The 19,774-nt window shown below is 40.8% G+C and overlaps 1 protein-coding gene across 1 annotated transcript; it reads right to left on the reverse strand.

Moving 5' to 3' along the window:
• Positions 1-2,771: 2,771 nt before the first annotated feature.
• On the reverse strand, positions 2,772-17,746 carry fhl3b (four and a half LIM domains 3b). Its single transcript, XM_026349373.1, has 6 exons — positions 17,571-17,746; positions 6,900-7,067; positions 5,420-5,594; positions 4,330-4,499; positions 3,930-4,116; positions 2,772-3,394 (listed from the first exon to the last, which is right to left on the reverse strand). The coding sequence occupies exons 2-6, from the start codon at positions 7,053-7,055 to the stop codon at positions 3,243-3,245; spliced, it is 840 nt and encodes a 279-aa protein (XP_026205158.1). The 5' UTR covers positions 7,056-7,067; positions 17,571-17,746; the 3' UTR covers positions 2,772-3,242.
• Between the last annotated feature and the right edge of the window lie 2,028 nt (positions 17,747-19,774).

Here is a 19,774-nt window from a genome sequence, read left to right on the forward strand (position 1 = left end):
AGATTCCTAAAGTTAAACTTGAATTGCTCAACTGTGTGGCACTTTAATGGGAGATGATATAATATTAACAAACACATCTGTTTCTGGACTTTGTTCGACTTTTAAAAAAGAGTAATAAAAGTTTGTTTGAGTAAGAAAAATACATTTTCATCAAATTGTGCTCAAAAGTAGGAAATGTAGTCTGCAAATCAGCCAAAAACCAAGAATGCTGTAGGCTAATGGTGCTGTCATTTATCACATATTTAATTCATTGCACTGGTCAAAAACATAATTGCAAAATTGTTTCACCACAATGTGCATTCAGGAGCAGATTGAGTTTGCTGAGTTGTCATAGATGTATATCAAGTTCAAATTTCTGTTTTTCTGTGCACTTTCAGGACCTCTTGTCCGCATTGAACTGGATTTTGGGTCAACTGGATAAACTCCATCTTCTGAGGAAGCTCATATGGCACAACGGAAAACCGTTGAATGGACCTTGCCAGCTGCGGTTTCCAAGGTCAAGAAGAAACTTTCAATATTGAATTTATCAAGTGTTTTTGAATAATTTGCACTACACCACACTTGATATTAATGTGGCAATAAAAATTAAATTATCATTCACATCACACACCAAAAGTGTTTTTACCAAACGAACTGCTGAAAAATAAGTGTTGTTCACAAACAGAAGTGCAATTTGTGCACATCTGCACTGTCCTTTCTCAGTTTAGGACATTTTGTTTGTGTCCTACTTATTTACTTAACTCCAGGTAAATAAAACTGTGGCAGTGATATGTCACCTGAACAAAGTGAAGACATTCTTCAAAAAGTCCAAGCTCACCATCATGTTTTGACTTTTGTACCTGTAGTAATACACTTATTTGAAACATATATGCAGATTGTGAATAATATTTTGTCAGATTCCTTTCTCTGTAATGCCTTATACTTACATTATTACATTTAGACAAGCTATGCTAGTGAACTAACCTGTAACCTTAGATATAATTCTGCTAATCAATACAAAAATTTCAAATAGACTAAACACATGACTAAACTATACACATAATTATATAAGTAAAATAAACAATTATACATTATTTTGCAGTGTTTAGTTTCTTTCTCTTCTAGCAACATCACCCAACATCAGCTTTTATCTACAACACAATGTCAGTATCTTCCCAACTCTCCATATATCATATTATCAGTGATAACTGTAAGCGATATTGAAAAGATTCAACCTATGGGTCAATCATGATTTCTGCATGTACAGATCTATGTTAGATGGAGCCAGGACTTCATACAAACACCATAGGAGAATTTAGCATTTAAAGTCCACCTCCCCTCTGTTGGTGTTGAGGCAACAGGACAGCTTGATATTTTTGAAACTAGGGTAATAAAAACAGAATTTGCATACGGCTACAAATCACTGTAGGAGATTAATGTGTTTTTAATTGGAGTGAGCTAACCCTCTTAAAAGTTGTCTTCATCATTCAAAGCACCAAATTCCAAGGAAGCAGAGAATATATTGACTTGGCAAATGCTGAAATGTGAGTCTCTGTTGATGCTACACTCAGTCATCTCAGGACTATTCAGTAGAAATACTGCAGAAGGATCTGGTGTGAGATGTAGACCCCTTTCTTCTTCTGTGGTTTGCCTGTCAGAGTAATGGCACTTAATTACTTTAACAGCCTCCACCAGCTGAGTCGGAGTCCCTGCCGAGGCTGGGCAGGATGACATGAAATCTTCAATATTGACTGTGCAGCACCAACCCCCCCATCCTTCCTCCTCCTCGTCCTCCTTTTGGGACCAAACAAGACTGTTCTCCTACGTCCCTGCAAACAAGGTCAAACATATTTCAGGAAGAGTCATGGGAAACGCTCAAACAAACACCAGCACCATATGGCCTTTTTATTTTTCATCTGGAGTTGATCTTGTGATTAGATTTTAACAGCATATAAATAACAGGCCCGTTGCAGCAAGTCAACATTAACACTGGGTCATAAATGATCATCAAAAGCAGGAAGTTACAGGAAATTAGCATCAGAACTTGGCAGTTAAATTTCACATTTTATGAAGGAGATGTGGAATATGAGGACTGATCATATTCACACATTAGCACCTGTCAAACTGTAAATTTACATCTTTTGTCTTTTTGTTAATGCACAATAAATTCTTAAAATTCTTATTTGACTAAGAAACATTGTTCTAAAGTTCGGAAATTGATAATTGACGTTTTTTTTATCATTGAGAGAACTTTCTGTCCTTAACGCCGTCACTTAGTGAACTTCTGTTCCCTCCTGCTGACCGGGACACTAGGCTGGTACAGCCTCCATATAAACAGAGCAGGTCAGTACAGAGGCTCTGGAGTCTAAATATTTATGTGGATTATGCAAGTGATAGATAGGGAACGTATTCATGGGGCTACCCACAAAAAAGCTTTTTTTCGGGGGTTGGGGTGGAGCTGAGGAAGTCCTTCCCTGGTTTATCTTGCTTTTTAATAAAGATGGTTTAGTTTTCATTACTCTGTACTCTGGAAGCAGAGAATATATATTTACACTAGTTCCTCGGTCTAGTTTTTATGTCTTGTTAAACTGTTACTGTTACTACAGGAAGAGCTATAGTAAAATATACTGCAGTACATTTAAATTATGAATTATGTTTACACAGTGTATGGACAACATGGGTGGTACAACTTTTATACCACCCATGTTTAAACCTGGTCAGTGCAGCCTGCTGTGTTTGCTTCATAAACAAGCTTGTCATTTATTAATCAATTTCTACACCATTCTTTGTTTTATTACGTTTTTATTGCATGTTCGGCAGTGAAAGTTATTTTAAGCTGAAGAGAAACCAACATTTATGTAACAGCAAATACATACAATGCAGTAGTGGGAGAAAGGAGGAAGTTTTAATTACATAACTGGAATATTTCTTTAAAAATAAAAATATATTACGCCAATCTTAGATAATAGAATTCAAACTTTGGTTTTGTCCAGCTGTCATGATGAGAAAAAAACATTGGATGTGCAAAACAACGGAAAACAACATCACACATTTCTGCAGAATGTATATTAAAAAACATTTAACATGCTAAAAGCTGATAGGAGTTTGAGTTGTAAATACTGAGCTTTGTATCTGCTTGACACAGTGAAGTGAATTAGTAATATTGCAGTGTTCATGTGCAAAGCTGAGGTTTAGAAGTTTCTCTGCTGTTGTCAGCAGTGTTTGATGCTGTCGTTTTCTGTTTCAGGCGTAGTTAGTGGTGGTCAGTCGTCGTTGTTGCAGTCTGTACACAGTATCAGGTCACGGTCGGGGAAGAAACCGGAGCCCACCAGCGACACGGAGCAGCGAGAACACTTGAAGCATGGCTGGTGCCACTGTCGGTCCTCAAAAGAAACGTACTTTCCATCTCCAAACCCTGCAAGGCACAAAAGCAGCATGTGAGCATGAACAAATGGAGGAATGTTTTACGAGGGATAGAAAATAGACTTTAATTACAGCTTTGCAACATGTCAGCAGTTGGTAGAGACACTAAGAAGACTCCAGTATATTCCTGTTCATAGGTGTGATCGAAGCATTTCATTTAACTAAGGCGTGAAGAATTCTTTGCTCTAAAGAGATGAGACAAAACTTATAATGGCTTTTGTTGTGTCTGAATAGCTGCATTACCTGATAACTGGTTTAGCCTGTGGTTTATTTTCAGGTTGTCTCACGTTAAGTTGCCTTTAAAGCAGTGATCCATGATGTGTTTGGAATAACAAATCGTTAAATGACATTGACTGAATAGTGCACTTAAGTCTATCAGTTAAATACAAATTGACTCCCAGTGAATGGTAATATTGGTCCATAACTGCTGGATGTGTGAATAAATAACTATTTAGCAACCAGTTCAAAGCCCCCCTGTTGTATTGGGCTGTAGGGCTTTACTTGCTGCTCCAGTAAACTTTACTGACCTGTGATTGCCGTGTTGCAGCCTGCACACTTTTTGGCATAGAGGCTGCTGAAACACTTGACACAATACGGAGTGTCTCCCTGCGAGGTGAACGGTTGACCAGCCAATGGAGTTTTGCAGCCCGTGCAGAAAAAACACTCTCTGTGCCAGACCTCGTCCTTGTAGGTCACCCCTCCTTTAGTCAGAGGCTGAGGAGCACAGACACAAATTACATCAGTACAACATTGAACAGGTAAAGTTGCTGTACTTGATGATATCTGATGTCTGAACCATGGGGAGCTCTTCTATTGGTTGTATAAGAGAGTTGGCAGAAACTACACATGTAGCTGTATTAGTTTGAAGGACTGGTTAATATTTATGATGACCATCTATCATCATGCTGCACATATCACATGATTCACCTTTTTGCAGTGGCTGCACTGAGGAGCAAACCTGCCCTCGTAGCACGGCACACAGTAGTAGGCGTTTTTGTCTGGGATGAAGGACTCAGCACCGATCGGCTTCTCGCAGCCCTGACACACAAAACAGTCCTCGTGCCACTGGGAGCCAGCGTACTCCAACATCCTTGACCCTGTCAGAAATAAAGAGCCGAGGACAGAGAGCAGAAGGTAGAAATTAAGATGTTTATGTGCATTTCATTGAACTCTGTCCAACTGTGCTGTAACTGTAAACTGGTTTGAAATGCGACAGACTCCACGCGAGAAGACTCGAACTCGTGATTCAGTGCGACGGATAAACCTGTTCTTACAAAACAGGCCTGCAATGTACAATTATTTCAGTTTATGTTGCATCAAAACAACCTGACAGTCTATCACAGAGCAATGCACTTACTCACATACATGGCTGCACAGCATCCTAACACAGCTTTTTATTTATGTTTCAGTTTTAAACATTTCAGAAGTGGCGAGTGAGTTCACGGCAAAATATGTGGGAGTCTGCAGAAACACACGCTTCACTGCAGAGTCTGTCATGGCTATGAAACTGGATGTGAGATCCTTTAATCACCGGCCTTGTTTTATGACTTTTGGGACGAGAAACGAAGCCAAAAGGCAGTACGGGATTTTGAATCTGAACTTGGCTGCACTTTTAGGGAAAAAGGGGGGAGAGGGCAGCAGCTTTTAAAGGCTTTCCAAGCTGAAGAGAAACTGAAGAAAGTGACTGCTCAGTTCAGAAATGATGGTGAGTTGTCATAATCCCACACTACCCACAGGCCCCCGGGGTAATTTTCAGTCATCTGACACCGCTGCTGCACTTGTGTCACTAGAGAAATTCTTCTGGGAGATATTTTCAGCAGAGCAAGGAAACAATCATTCTGTCACATCTAAGCTGTCACACCCTAGAAAACAGAAACTCATTAGCCTCTTTATCCCTGCAAAAACAGGGTGTGAACCCTCTGGTGTCAGCACTGTTTAAGTGATTACTCAATAGAGGTTTGTGAACTTGGTGCTGGGGAAGAAAAAACATGGTTCAGTCAGTTCTTCTTCTCTGTACCTGGCATGACTGTCTTGTCGCAGGCCACACACTTGGAGGAAAACTCGTTGCAGTAGCAGTCACTGCACACCAGCGCATCATCCTGGTTGGTGAAGGGCTCGTCTGCCAGAGAGCGGTCGCAGCGGAAACAGCGAAAGCAGTGCTCGTGGTAGTGTCTGTTCTCATAGAAGAGCTCCTGGAGGAAGAGGAGAACCAGTGAGCCACCAGAGATCGTGAGAATAACTCCAGTCGATACTCAAATGTTTGTGTCACTGTGGTGAGAGACATGCAAACGAGTGTAAGTTAATAAAAACTGAATTTGCATTGAGTTCAGAGGTCTCAGGATCCTTCAGTGCTTTAGTTGTTTGCTGACATTTGAGTCTACACCCAAAGTTTCCCTGCAGCCTTTCAAACATAGAAGTTAAACATCCAGTTAAAACCCCGAAAAACTCACGTTGTGATTTTTCTCTATAACAGCTGCTTGTGTTCCAGGTCAGCTGCAGTTCACACAAGCTCTGTGATAAATGGCTTCATTGAAAAACCTATTTTTGAGGCCTGGGGTTTCACAGTAAAAGAAGTAAAGGAGGAGGATGACGAAGGCTGAATGCTGTCACGTCTTGTGCAGAGGAGCCACAGCCAAAGCAAGCAGCAGCATAATTTACTGCCGGATCGTCACAGAGAGTCCATAATTCACAGGACACTGATGGCCCTGTGGCGTCTGTGGGTGTTTCCTTCAACACAGTGTTTGAAATTTTATCCAGCTAAAGCTTTGTGCAACTTAGAGGGGAACTGCAGACTTTTTGGTGAAAGTAGATGTTTTATAGAAATATCTGTTCTGTAAAAACAGAAATGCTAAATACTGCAGTGTACATACACACTACTGAGGGTAAAAGTAATGATTGCATGGATGTTTTGAGGCACATCCCTGTTCAAATTTAGTTTTTTTTCTCTGGCCCATCCCAAATCGTGATGTAACAGACCTAATGGGTACTAAAACCTTTGTGGTAGAGTCAGGGACGTCTCCCACGTCTCTGTGAGTGGTGTCACATAACCTCCATCACAGAGCCACCACCGCAGTACTCATGCAACCGTCACGTCCGTCGCATTCCTTAAATACTTTGGACAACGACCAGTTCGATTCCTAGGGTGTAGTTCCTCTTTTAAAATCTGAGGGCTTCAACCTACTGAACGAGCCGCCAGTGGATTTCTTGCTAAGTTGCAGCTCTTTAACGACAAATCTGATCTTTTTGTTTCTGTCCTTTCATTTCAACTCAACAGAGTGCGTTCTGTCCAGAGAAGCACAAAGAGGGAGATTTATCCTAAAACACGTTAGTAAGTAATTGATAGTGTTGCCAGAAATAGTCTTAATCAACTGAGCTATAACCCTCATTAAAATTCTACTTGGACAAGGTCTTCATCCATGGTTAATCACTCAATCAAGGTTTTTTCCTGATACTTTAAACTTCAACTTGATTCCCACTCTCCACCAATGTGATCTTACCTTGGCATTGTGACTGATGATTTCTTTACATTCCTGGCAGGTGTTGGCATGCAGCCGGTCGTAGCAGGGGATGCAGTGAGGGTTGTCCTCCACCTGGATGTATTTGCGTCCGTACAGGGACTCGTTGCAGTTTTTGCAGTCGAATCGGTCGCTCATGATGCCTTTGTCCTGCAAATCAGAGGATTCACAGGCACAGATTAGCGTTCATTATCAGCTGGAAGTCAGCGCAGGAGGGAGGAGGAGTGAGATTAGTAAGACAGAGACAGAAGAGAAAAGGGAGGCAGACAGGTTTTGGATATGTAGTGAACAAAAAACCAACATGGGAGACAAAGAGGAAAAACGCTTAAACACTGCTGCAGTTATTGTTAAAAAATGTTCCACAGAACTAAAAGAGTTATGGCTCCTTTGCTGTAAATCAGTCTGTGACCATAAAACTGCTTTTTCCCATTTAATCATTAGTCACTGTAATGTCTCTCTCGGCCCCAGTCATTCTTGTGTGAAACACCCTGCAGCGATTTGGCACTGACACAACAACTAAACAATATTAATTGTTGGGAGCTGAGCTGAAACAGTGTTCTCAATTTCAAAGACTCTCCCAAAGCTCTTTCATGTGTTTTTTAAAGGGCAATGCCCCTCATTTATCTCCAGTAGTTCATTCCTGTTTGTCCACAAGTCTCGAACTGAACGAAAGGTAACAAGATAACAACAGCTTCAGCTTTAATGAGATCAGGATGTGATGCCTACATCCCAGATTTCACTCACTTTCCAATAATTACGTTATTATTATTATTTAATCTCCTGCAGACCATTTGGTTTCGAGGACTACTCCCAGGACGTGCCTTAATTCCAATGGTATTTCTCCCAAAAGCACAACTGTGTCCCTTTTTAACTGGACCCTGTTTTCTCATAAAAATCTTGTAATGGGATCAATTGTCCCAAATCTCAGTTGCCTCATTGGGAATCTTTTTATGTCTTGTTTGCCTGGATGCACGATGCAGGATCCCACTAGGGAGAATGGATGATCTGCAAAAATTAACTACGAGCATGTCTTGTGTGAGAAGCAGATGACTTACAGTACTCGTTACAAACTTTTTCTTGTACAGGAATACTTCAGCACCAAAATGAGGAAAACGTGACTCAATCAAAATGTTCTTGGTTGTTTTTGCTGAAGATTCTTGGGATGACATGGCTGTAATTGAAAACCGCAATTTGCTAAATAAAAAGCTGCACTGACGCAACTAATGAGATTTTGTTTGAAGTTATTATTATAACTGAAAACAACAGAATAATAAGGTCCAGAATGACAACGCTTGGTAAGTATGCTTTTATCATAATTAGCTGGTCAAAAGCTGGTTTTGATGTGACTCATTGGAAATTGATTGAACTGTTGTTTCAACAGCTTCTGATGTCTAATTAGACCCCACTTCACTGAAATGCATTATCGAAAAAGCTTTTTTTATAGCACTGAAGACACAACAGACACAAAATGACCCCCACGTCGGTTCAAAACCCCGACATAGAGACTTAAAATCACTAAAAGGGATACAAAACAACTGTGAAGATGCAAAATTACGTCAAAGAGGCACAAAAAAACTACTAGATACCACAAACTTTAGAGATATTTTAAAAATGCCAAATGACTAAAAAGATTTGCAATATTACCAAAAGTGGACACAAAACATCTACGAAGACACGGAAAGAGAGAGATGACCACAAAGAGGCGTACAAGGATACCGGTCGACTACATGAAATACAAACTACAAACCTACTTAATGTAAAACCACAAACTTCAAAATAAATAAAAAAAAAAACTCATGATGTACAATACTAGCAAAAATAAACACAAAACATCAATAAGTTGAGGAAAAACTTCTACAGAGATAAATAAAAACACACAAAATATGAGTACAAATATAACTTTAAAGACAAAAAAATGACAATCTAAATACAGTGGTAAACATTATGATGAAGAACACACAACAAGCTGGCCTCATCTGTCCACAGCTGTAAGTTTGTTGAACACAGTGATGCATTAGCAGCGTATGTGACCCCACGTTCTGCAGCTGAAGAGGGAAATGAGCGAGTAAATGAAGTGCGGGAGGTTGAAAAGCCCTCCTGTGGAACAGCTAACACAGGACAGACATAGCTAAACAAGACATATACAGAGTGGATAAAGATTGTGGATCATTAAAGAGCTCCAGAGTTTGGGTATATGTTCATGCTCAGGATCACAATGTCTGGAACAGTGCATTTACAAAGGCAGACACTTAAATATTTCACTTGGAAACGCTTATTGTTTATAATATTCTGCCTATTTTGGGCACAGAGTGGCTTTGACATGTTTCTATAATGTCAGAAAAGAGGAGGTGGGTTCAACAAAGAGCAGCTGAGAAACAGTGTGGCTTTGAAATCTCCCCGAGGGATCGAGGAACAAGCCGAGGCCGCCCTCCTCCTCCTCCTCCTCCTCCTCCTCCTCCTCCTCCTCCTCCTCCTCCTCCTCCTCAGCAGTGGAAGACGTCACCCAGATCCCAGTGCGAACTTGAAGCCCATTTGTTTTCTCACAAAAATCTGTTTTGTGGTTTGTTGTGAAGCTGGATCGTGATGAAGGTTTTCCCTGATTTCAAAGCTGATTTTTACAGGTGCCGAGGTTCGCGCTCTGCGAAGTATTCGCGTCGGGTCATCCTGAAAGTGCAGTTTACATTCCTCATGTCTGACTGCTATCAAACATGTTGTTTCTAATAATGATGCAGCAAATTCAGATAAACACAAAAAACATAAACACAGTGTGCTCTCAGTCAAGTCCTAGAGCCGATGCCAGAAGCAGAAACCCTCCCTCCTCCTCCTCCTCCGCAGTGTCTCGTTAGTACAACACCAGAGGACATCCCTCATACTGTACATCCCTCCCTGCAGATAACAGCACGGCTTCCTCTTGCAGGGCATCAAGCTAGGTTAAGAAAACATGGAGGAAAACCAAAAAGAGACAAAACCTCACATCCTACGAGTCTGTTTTGTGTCAGCTTGCTCTCCGAGCGGGTTAATCAGCACAACTTCCCTCCTATAAAAGAAGTTTGGAGTTTCTATTCTCGTTCGTCTGCGTCCACGACACACGCAGGGACAGAACAATGCTTTTCCTTCCGCTCATAGTCTTCTCAGTTTTCAGCTTCATGTTTCTCTTCCTGAAACATAACATCTGCAAACACATTCTGTGTTCTCCAGCTGTTGTCTTTCATCAAACTCTGCTTCAGGCAACCAGCAGGGAATTATTATGTGAAGCAGCTTCTAATTGAAATCCATCACGGCTGAGGTCGGTGTGTTACGGTTTCTATAGGACAATAACTTTACAGTCAGCTATACGACAGACAATTATGGTTAAGACTCTGAAGCAGTTGACTGAAAACTGTGCGTTAAGTACAAAGCTAAAGCCAAAGTCAAGTTTAAAGTGACAATTAGTGGTTTTAGTGGGGGTTATTTGCAGTTTTCTGCCTATTAGCAGCCAGGAACAACAACTTTCTGGTGTCTCCTCAACCTCCCTTTAGGCTGTGAGTGTCCCCCAAGCTAATGACCCCCTGACTCCAGCTCTGTACGTACCACTGAGTTTGGACAGCGACTCCTCGCACTCCAGACACAACCTGTTCTGTCTCTCTCCCTGCAGTTGATGCTACATGTCTGCACAACTCAGTGTACAGAGACGTTTTATGTGTAATAAACTCCGCTTGTAGATGAGTGTGTGGTGGAGGCGGTGGCTTTCAGAAAGCTCATTAGCCACATTCAGTCCACGTTTAATCTGGGGAAGCACAGAGAAGCAGGTAACGAGCTAGTTGATGGGAGAGGCTCAAGAGTAAAAGTAACTTAGAAAGTAATTAATCATTGCCTTAGGAAATAATGAGAGTGTTCATTAACTCTAATTGTCACAGTGTCAGAGGCTCAGACGTAAAGAAGAGGCATCTATCAGGACAGAGGTGTAGGATTAACGCAACAGTGGACATTAGTTTCTGAGTTCTTAGATTTGTGGACACACAGAGGATTCATTATGGGGAACCTTTGATTAACGTGGGAAACTGAGCGGGCCCTGAGTAACCTCTGAGTTGTTTAACAGTAGCTGCTGTTCAACTAAATGATGACTGACGAGAGTCTGATCGTCCCCCCCCCCACTGAGACAGTCTGACACTAATTTCCGCTGTTTCAAACACTGACTCACACGTCCGTCGGCACCTCGTTCAGGACGAGTTCGTGTTACTCTACAGGTGCGGTGTTGGGCTCCTCCCAGTGTCTGTTCTCTTCACCACGAGACTTCGCCAGTCATCCTTCCTGTCTACATGTTCTGTGTCTCTCCCTCGTAGTAAAGCTGCTGAAACTATTCAAGCCCACAACTCACCTCCACGAGTAGACATGTTTGTTCACTGATACTCTGCACCGGTGAGAGATTTACTGCGCTCACTTGGCCCTGAACGTTTTGCAGCGACAGGGCCACTCCTGGCCTCCTGTCTCATGTCCCTTCATGGCTCGCTGCTGTTGTTTAACTCCTCAGCAACCTGACAGGAAGCCAAGAAATCTGCGAGCCGTGAGACCTCAGCTCGGTGTTAGTGTTTATTTTCCCCATGGAAGAATTTAGACTTGTGTCAGAGGTTTTATTCCATGATGAAAACTGCTGTCACACGTAATAAAATGCAGGGGGACAAATATGTAGCTGAAGGTTGTATGTCACAGCCACAGATATGAGTTCATACATTACAAAGCAGCCTCAGTGCCTTTTTGGGTGATGTTAGTTCATTCCTTCACCTGAATCTGAGCTGTCCACCCTGACGCCTGTTTTACACAACACTTAGTTGACAGTTTTACGTACATTTTCTGATTTATCCTTTATTTTTACAGAAATTCAATTTAATCCCACTGACTTTCATTCCACCATGACACATTTGTCCTTTGTACCGTTTGCTGGATTTACATTAACCTGTTTTCATTGGTCCAGTGTTTGAGGTTATGACGAAACGTCTGAAAATTAAAGGATAAGGCCACAGATTTTCTTTTTGTTTTCAAAACATCCCATTAAAAAGACTTAAACTAACAATGAACTCCATCTGCTCTGTCTAAGCTGGTTGTTCAGCCCTGTCATAGACTTGTATTGCTGTTTAAACCACCATCACTTTTCACAGTCTTTGAAAGAAGAAAGAGTGAATGAAGTCTAACTTGTTTAAACTTTCAGCTACTGTAGCTTCTAATGCTACACAAAACTTAACGTTTATGGAGAAACCTTCAACGTCTGGTACAGTGTATGATGCATGAGAAGAGCTTTGGATGTGATGAATTCATAAAACCGCACTAGTTCGTGCCGGAGTATTCACAAGGGGAATATTGAGAGATGTGCTGAGAGAGACTGAGAGCAACAGCTGAAACTAACATTTCCACTTTTCCCCCATTTTTCATAATGAAGAAACATGTCACCCAGTGCAGCAATGTGGTTCACTGGTGTGTTTTCAGTAGTTTTTTAACAACAATAGAGCTCGATGGCACAGACAAATACACTCAAATCGAGTAGAAAAGGATGCTTATCAGTCTCCGCTCCACACGCCTCATACTTTCTTCCTGCACTCATGCCCTTTGCACCTATTTCTGTCGATGTATTTCCTCAAACAAACTTCTTTTTCCTCTTTTTCCTTTCCTGACTACAACTCCTCCACATCTCCAAGGTGCTTTTCTGCTCGCTTTAATATGTGTTTGCTTCCAGGTGAAAATAGTTAAAAACAAATATCTTTTTCTTCTAATTTAGAGTCAGTGATGATCTAAACAACATGGTATGAACAGGACATAACTGTAGCCTTACATAGCTGCTAGCGTGGGCTCCTGGGGTTGTTTTCTTAATTCCACTTGCAATAAATGCGTCATCCTGTACTGTATAACACCTATTAAACAACCCAAACAGTACGTGCACTCATTTGAACAGTAACAAAGTTGGGTTTTAATTACCACCCCAATTTCCTGTGTATTTCCTGTGCAATGGATTAAGATGCTTTATCGAACTCACCAGCTCAGAACAGTCCTCATATTGTGTGAGTTACACAACCTGGAGGTGAAGGAGAAAACCGAACTGACAGTGGCACAATAGTCTGCAGGAAGAACAGAGGAGCCCTGCAGCACTGGAGGAAAGTGACACCCTGTTGGTCACAGTTGTAAACTCTTACAGATAAAAACACGACCGGTCTCTTAATTCTGCCAGATTACTGCGCTCTCTTTCATCCCCGGTACAAAGACGCTCAATGTAACTAGCCTTCCTGCAGATCACAAAGCCAATAACAGCTGCTCGCACACAAACCGAACTGAACACACTGTGGTTTTGTTGCCTCTGATTAAAGATCTCATCCGGATGAATTGCTCCTTGCTGTTTCGATGGTATTCTGAGATACTGAGATTTCAGGTCTGTAATATCGTTTTGGTTACGTGAAAATGAAAAACTGCAGTTTCTTGAGTGAAATCCTTATAAGGCCAAATCTGCGTCTGTGATTCAACTGTTAATTACGAGGCTTCATATTTATCTGTATTCTGCAGAAACAATAACACGATCACTGTCGTTGGATATTATTATTGGACACATAACATTTATTTATTGGAGAATAAAGTGCTTTTTAAGAGTGGGTTTCAGCTTCCTGCAGATCATCGATTTCAGTTGCACACAGTTAAATCAACATGACAAAGTGTATTTGGTTAAAGATCTAATCAGATCGAATTCCTGCTTCCTGTTTTAAACAGATGCTGCTAAATTAAAGTCAGTTTCTTTTTTCTGAATGAACGGTGTCATTAACAGTCTCATCAGACATTAACGAGACATAACAGAGATCATAACGTTAGGGAATGAAGGGCTTTAGAGGCAGAGCACAGGTCTGGCTTTGTTTTATGAGTCTCCAGCCGGCGGTTTGTTTTTCCTCTGTGAAACAATGTGGTCTGCAGCTGCAGCTTCACCTCCGCTGCTGTCGACTGAACTAACAAACAGAGCTCAGACGGACAACAAGTAAACAAGTCGCCAACATGCCAAGAATTCAACACACACGGACCCGAAGCCATAGTTGCTAGTCTACGGGGGAGGGGGGTTGAGGAAGGACCCCCATCTGAGGTCACTAGATGGTTGCTGATGTACAAAATATTTTGCTGCACACAATTACATTTAATTGTTATTGTTGATTACAGTATAATTTCACCTCTTCCTGAGATTCTTAATAAGATAATAAGATGTGTTATTATTTGTTTCCTGGCAAGAACGATATAAAAGAAGGAAAAAGGGGAATTTCCTTGGACCAAACCCACCAAACTAAACTCACTTGATGTATAGTAAGTATGGAATAAGATGCAGCTGAAGGTTCAAACTACTGATTTGTGCTTGCTTCTTTTCTGTTTCACTCTTTAACTCGTGTCTCCTCTCCTCTGTCCCTCCTCTCCTTCATACCTTTGTCCTCCGCCCACTCACACACCTGCAGCGTGTTCGTGTCATCAGTCCCGGTGTATCAGCCCACTCTTACAGTAACTAATGACTTTTTGTTTTTGTCTGCTTCCAGCTGTTTTGACTTCACCCCTCCCTGTCCCCTGTCTTAGAACATGAGACACTCTGCCTTTGTCCACACCTGCCCCGTCTACCACCGTGTCTTCTTGAGGACGTTTTTTGATTTCCTGCCAATCGACTGTTCTGCTGCCAAGTGCCCTGCTAACTTCCGTGTTAGACTCACTAACTCACTTTAAATCACTCTCACAACTTAGTGTGAGTGTTGCAGCAGCGCCGGCTGCCACCGAGCTCAAGGTTTGTTTTATGTCACATTGTCAAATAAGTTTTAATCATCTGCTCGAAGAAAATCAGGTGAGAGTCAGGGTGTTACTTTGGTTGAGGAGATGCTGTATTTGTTTTGGCAAAATCTACTGAAAATACACTGGGAGTAAAGGTTTATCCATCGAAATTAAAGCATCGCATCACACAACTTTTCCAGTTTTCATGATCATCTCTTCATTTGGCATTTTTTAATATATTATGATTGAATTTAGCTCCAAAGACTGAGATGTTAGGTTAATGGGTGAGCTGAATCCCTGTATGTTAGATCTGTGATGGCCCGGTGACCTGTTTGAGCTTGTTTCTGTCTTCTTTATATGAAGTTGTGATCAACTTGTTACAGTAAATATCATAAACCCTGATCATTAGCTCGACTAATAATACATTTAAAAGATGTTTACGCAAATGTTTAAGATGCACATTAAAAAGATTATTATCAAGTGTGTTTCTGGAGTCTCTTAAAATGAAGTAACTTCTGTGAAGTTACTTTTGGCAACTAAGTTGTTGCACTTGGATTGAACTCACAGGCAAAACACAGGTCGACGTAAATAAACAGTGGCCTGAACTTAAATAGTGACAACTACCATCCAAAACAAATACATGTGTAAACATATTTTCCCATGAGCTGCCAGCTGGCAGTGGACGGTTCGGCCGAAGTCCTGGGTGTTAATGGTACCAAATGTTTGTGTTCTGAGAAACTGCCGGGCTGCTGTCTCTGTTTTATGTTTGCTGCTTGATTTATTTGTCTTTGATTCAGGACTTCATCTTAGTGTTGGAAAGAATCAGAAAGGCTGAAGGCTGCGTTCACTCAGCTGACAAGTCGTGGTTATCGGACTGAAACCGAGAAAAGGCCGCAAGCGCTGGTCAGCGTGTAGTTACACGTGGGGAAATGGTGTCTCTGTGCAGAGGAAAACATTAATGGGGAGGTGAACACAGCTTCTAAAATCTGCCTGTCAACACCTGTAAAGCTGAGTAACTGAGTCGAGGAGACTCACTCAGTAAGGGAGAATATCAGCCTAACCTTCACCAGGTGGATTAAAACTAATTCTAATGTTCACGTTGCTAATGGTTCAAATCTGATTTGATTTGTGTGTTGAGACATGTGAACAAACCAAATCCAAACAAAAACATTTCTACACATATCGCCTGTCGTCGTCAGTAAGTGATGTCACCTCACAGTAAAAATAAACACGGAGGAGAGCGACAACATGGACGAGGGTCAGCGCAGAGAGAGAGGGGGCTGTTTCCAAATCTGTGGACATTTATGGAGAAACTTCTGCTCAAGCTGAAGTGGATGGAACATGTTGTAACCGAGGAATTGCTCTTGGGGTCAAGTGGTTCACATTAATAGGTAAATGTGCCAAAGTTTATGAATGTGAGCACACAAACAAACACAAAAAGATCAGATCTCAGCCTTCATCAGTCTTCAGAGTTGCCTAAATGTTGAACTGTTCCTTTAACTCTTCCCAGGCTGTGCAGCAGGAATGGGAAATGGAAAAGACGGTGATGTGAGTGACACTGACTCAGAGACTCAGGCCCCTCGTGGTCTGATTTTATGACTCTCAATCATTTGGCGATTCAGAGTCATCTCCATACAACTGCTTTATTTGCCTCTGGGTCGTCTCCAGCGATTGTACGCAGGCTCACCCTTCGCCCAACGCAAGAATGTCAAAGGAATGTCGCTGTGGTCGAAACGTGGCAAAACCATGTGGCTCCAACGCAGAAGAAGAAGGAAAAAAAGCAACATAAAGCATTTTTTTTCTCCGCCCTCTGTTTTCTAAAAAAAGACAAAAGTCAGGCATCCTTTTCTGCATGGACGACAAAATAGAGGAGAGAAAGCAAACAGAGTGGGATTGTTTCAATGAATGGATTCATTTGGAACATGTTGGTGGTGTGGGGATGGAAAGAATGAGCGGTGCCAGAGGACGAGGGGTTCGCTGAGTCTCCAGAACAAAATGTGTAATCTACAGGAGACATGACGTCACTCTGTGCTAAGACGGAGTGGATCATTAACACAAGAGAGAAAAGTGTGTGGAGCATGTTCGAGGTTGAATTCTCACTGTATGAAACTGTTTTCTCTGTGTTGCCTCTCCTGCTGCTAATTCAAGACTTGAGGTGATTGTGTCTTCAAACGTCTCCTAGTCCCTGATTCCTACTTCAAAAACTGGGCTGCAGCATTTGTTCACAGTATTAGTTACTCACTTTGGCCCCTGTCCAGTCCCCCAACCCCCAGTAACGTCCACTATTTCCTCAGAGAAAGAAAGAACATCCTTTCCACTGCATCCTGGATGTGTGTGTGTATGTGGGGGGGGTCAAATGTTTGAATATTTGGCTCAAAAATATGCAGGTCACAGCATGATTAAGATGATTCCAGCAGGTTTGGTTGTTTTCTACCACTTAAGGTCCTTAATGATCGTTATCATAATAATATCCTGTCATTAAGTCATCAACTGGAGGAACGTTTGGGTTGCCAGGTTGTGGGAATAACTTTGGTGAGTGTTGAACTTTTCTAATTAAGTTTTAAATGTCTGGAATCTATTTATAAATGCTGCTGAGTTTCTCTAATGTGTGATCAAATCTGCAGATGTTAAACAATTATCCTTCCTATCACCTCCAACACTAAAGTCGTTTTCATTCACTGGAGATTCCACTGTGTGGACTAACTCCTAAAACTGAGTCGGAGCGTCGTTGTGCAACAGGTGCAGACAGGTAAAGGTCGATGCTTCAGTCGATTTGGAACAAAGCAAACTCATCGTATCACACTTAAATTGCACTTATCACCGAAGTTTTCACACGATAAAGACGTCAGTGGAGTAAATAGATAGTTTTCATGTGACAGAGATTAAAAATAATTTTAAAAGTACCTCTCTTTGCGCATCAGCAGCCCGTGGAGACACTCGTACCGGGACTCTGCAGGACCTGCACAGTTTGTCCTGTGATGCTCTGCTGTCTAAAATAACAGATAAACAGTTCAACAGTTAAATCCTCCGTGGACTCTTGCGAGCTGAGAACTGACGGGTTTCCACAGACTGGTGCGTAAAACCTAAGCGCTTCAGTGGACGCCGCCCCTTTCCTCCTCTCTCCGCGTTTCCACTCCCTCAGTCTCTTTATTTCACCTTGTGCGCAGTTCAGGCTGAGAGAAGGTAGACTGTGTGTGTGTGTGTGTGTGTGTGTGTGTGTGTGTGCGTGTGTGTGTGTGTTTCTTGGATGTAACTCAATATTTTAAATACATGGTAGACTTGAGAGGATCCACTGGTTTCCAGCTGCTTATGTGAAGCACTTTAAATGGAAAATCACCATAATAATCTCATAGTATAGGAGGTGAGACACTGAGAAGTCAACTTATAATGAGTTTAATATGTTCAACAGTGTTTCAATCTCAGATAATAACCAAATAAACACGATTTAGTGTCACATGTCTAACTGTGTCTAACTGTAGCTAGTATTTAAATTGAGTTTATCAACACTTTCTAAATGAAAAACAGCATTTAAGCAGATATAAGAGCAATTTTAGCAAATGTTTAATAATCTCATTGTCACCAAATATATCAGATGATATAGTTTGTTTAAATATGATAGAAAAAACTGTGTTGTATTATAAAAGTATTGTATATGCATAATTTAAACAACCCCTATAGTGTGCTCTAAAGTATTTATTAACTGTTGATACACAGCATTTATTACCTTTTTACACATGATTTAAAGTATTTATTGCTGTTTATTAACATTATGCATGTGACTAAATCTTATCATGTCACAAAATGTTAATTGTTTATGCACATACACTAATCTTGATGAGCTATAAACTGTTTATAAATGTGATTAGAACTAATAAAAGAAACTATATGTTGAAAATGAAAAGAAATAATAGAAATTCTTAGCTCAAAAGTCCACTCGTTTGATTTCCTTCAGAGCTTTCAGCTGCATCTTGTAACTTTGAGAAGTTCAAATTACCATTTTAATTAACAACAATCATTTATAATGCAGGTAATTCAGACTTACAGTTGTTCTATATCTGCATACAGCCACATTTATAGTGAGTGTAGTAATTCCTTGTGTCCTTCTTAAAGACCTAGTAGTAGATTGAAATAAATTTTTACCATATGGCATATCTCAGCACAGTTACCATCCATTAAACATGAATAATGATGCTGACCAACAGCTTTAAACCCCACAAACTCTGAAGTCTCTCTGTGGTTTGAAGCAAACTGCAAGGCCCTGAAAAAAAATCCCAGAGGGCAAGATATCATGTTCCCCCCTCATTGACCTCCATTTTCCACAGTGGTGAGCAAGAGGTCTGGGGACGATTAAAGGCTTCAGCTGAGGCTCCATCCTGCCACTACGCATTAAGTCAGGATGTACACTACACGAGTATGATGATGTGATGAAGGCTTTTACTTCATGTGTAGTAGTTTTAAGCTCATGTACGAAAACCACTGATGGCCTGCTGAGCTAAAACAAACACAGAGTCTTCATCGGAATTACTGCACAAATGTGAGTGAGGGTGAAACAATCTGTATATCTCTTTAGGCTGCATGTAAATATGCTGCCACCTGCTGTTCATGCCCATTGTTAACAACACATCATGCACAGGCGGATTCACATGGACAGGTTAAAACTAAATTAATCAAGATACAGAAGCCGGATGCTGCCACATTTAGCTCTATAATTATTTTTTAATACTAAAATATATTATATATCGGTATACATACATACATAGTTATGTTAATTTTGTTACAATTACAAAAGGCTTACTACTAACTAATCAGTATCTTATAATTATAAAGACAAATAATAGGGATGAACTTTAACTAATTTGAAATGTCTTCCATATGTATGAGATTTTATTAGAATTTAGACAACACTAAATAATAATTATGAGGCTAAACACTGAGGCTAAACCTAATATTTAATAATATTTATTAGCCTTGTTTTGTAATTATTCGATATTATGTAATCATAAGCACAAAAATACTAACGCTTAATAAAACATCTTAGGCGGAGAACTATTTTTCTCCAATTGGCAGAAAAATGCTTCTATACAAAAGTAAAGATTTGTAAGGCTGAC

The sequence above is a fragment of the Anabas testudineus genome, chromosome 11, assembly GCF_900324465.2.
Source record: "Anabas testudineus chromosome 11, fAnaTes1.2, whole genome shotgun sequence".
In the NCBI taxonomy this organism is placed as follows: Eukaryota; Metazoa; Chordata; class Actinopteri; order Anabantiformes; family Anabantidae; genus Anabas; species Anabas testudineus.

Excerpts from the sequence above, each read along its gene's own strand:
- fhl3b (XM_026349373.1), bottom strand. The coding sequence starts at position 7,055 with ATGAGCGACCGATTCGACTGCAAAAACTGCAACGAGTCCCTGTACGGA. Across the intron at positions 4,500-5,419 it reads CGACAAGACAGTCATGCCAG|GGTCAAGGATGTTGGAGTAC; the intron begins GTACAGAGAAGA and ends TATTTCTGACAG. Across the intron at positions 3,395-3,929 it reads CTGCAACACGGCAATCACAG|GGTTTGGAGATGGAAAGTAC; the intron begins GTCAGTAAAGTT and ends TGTGCCTTGCAG.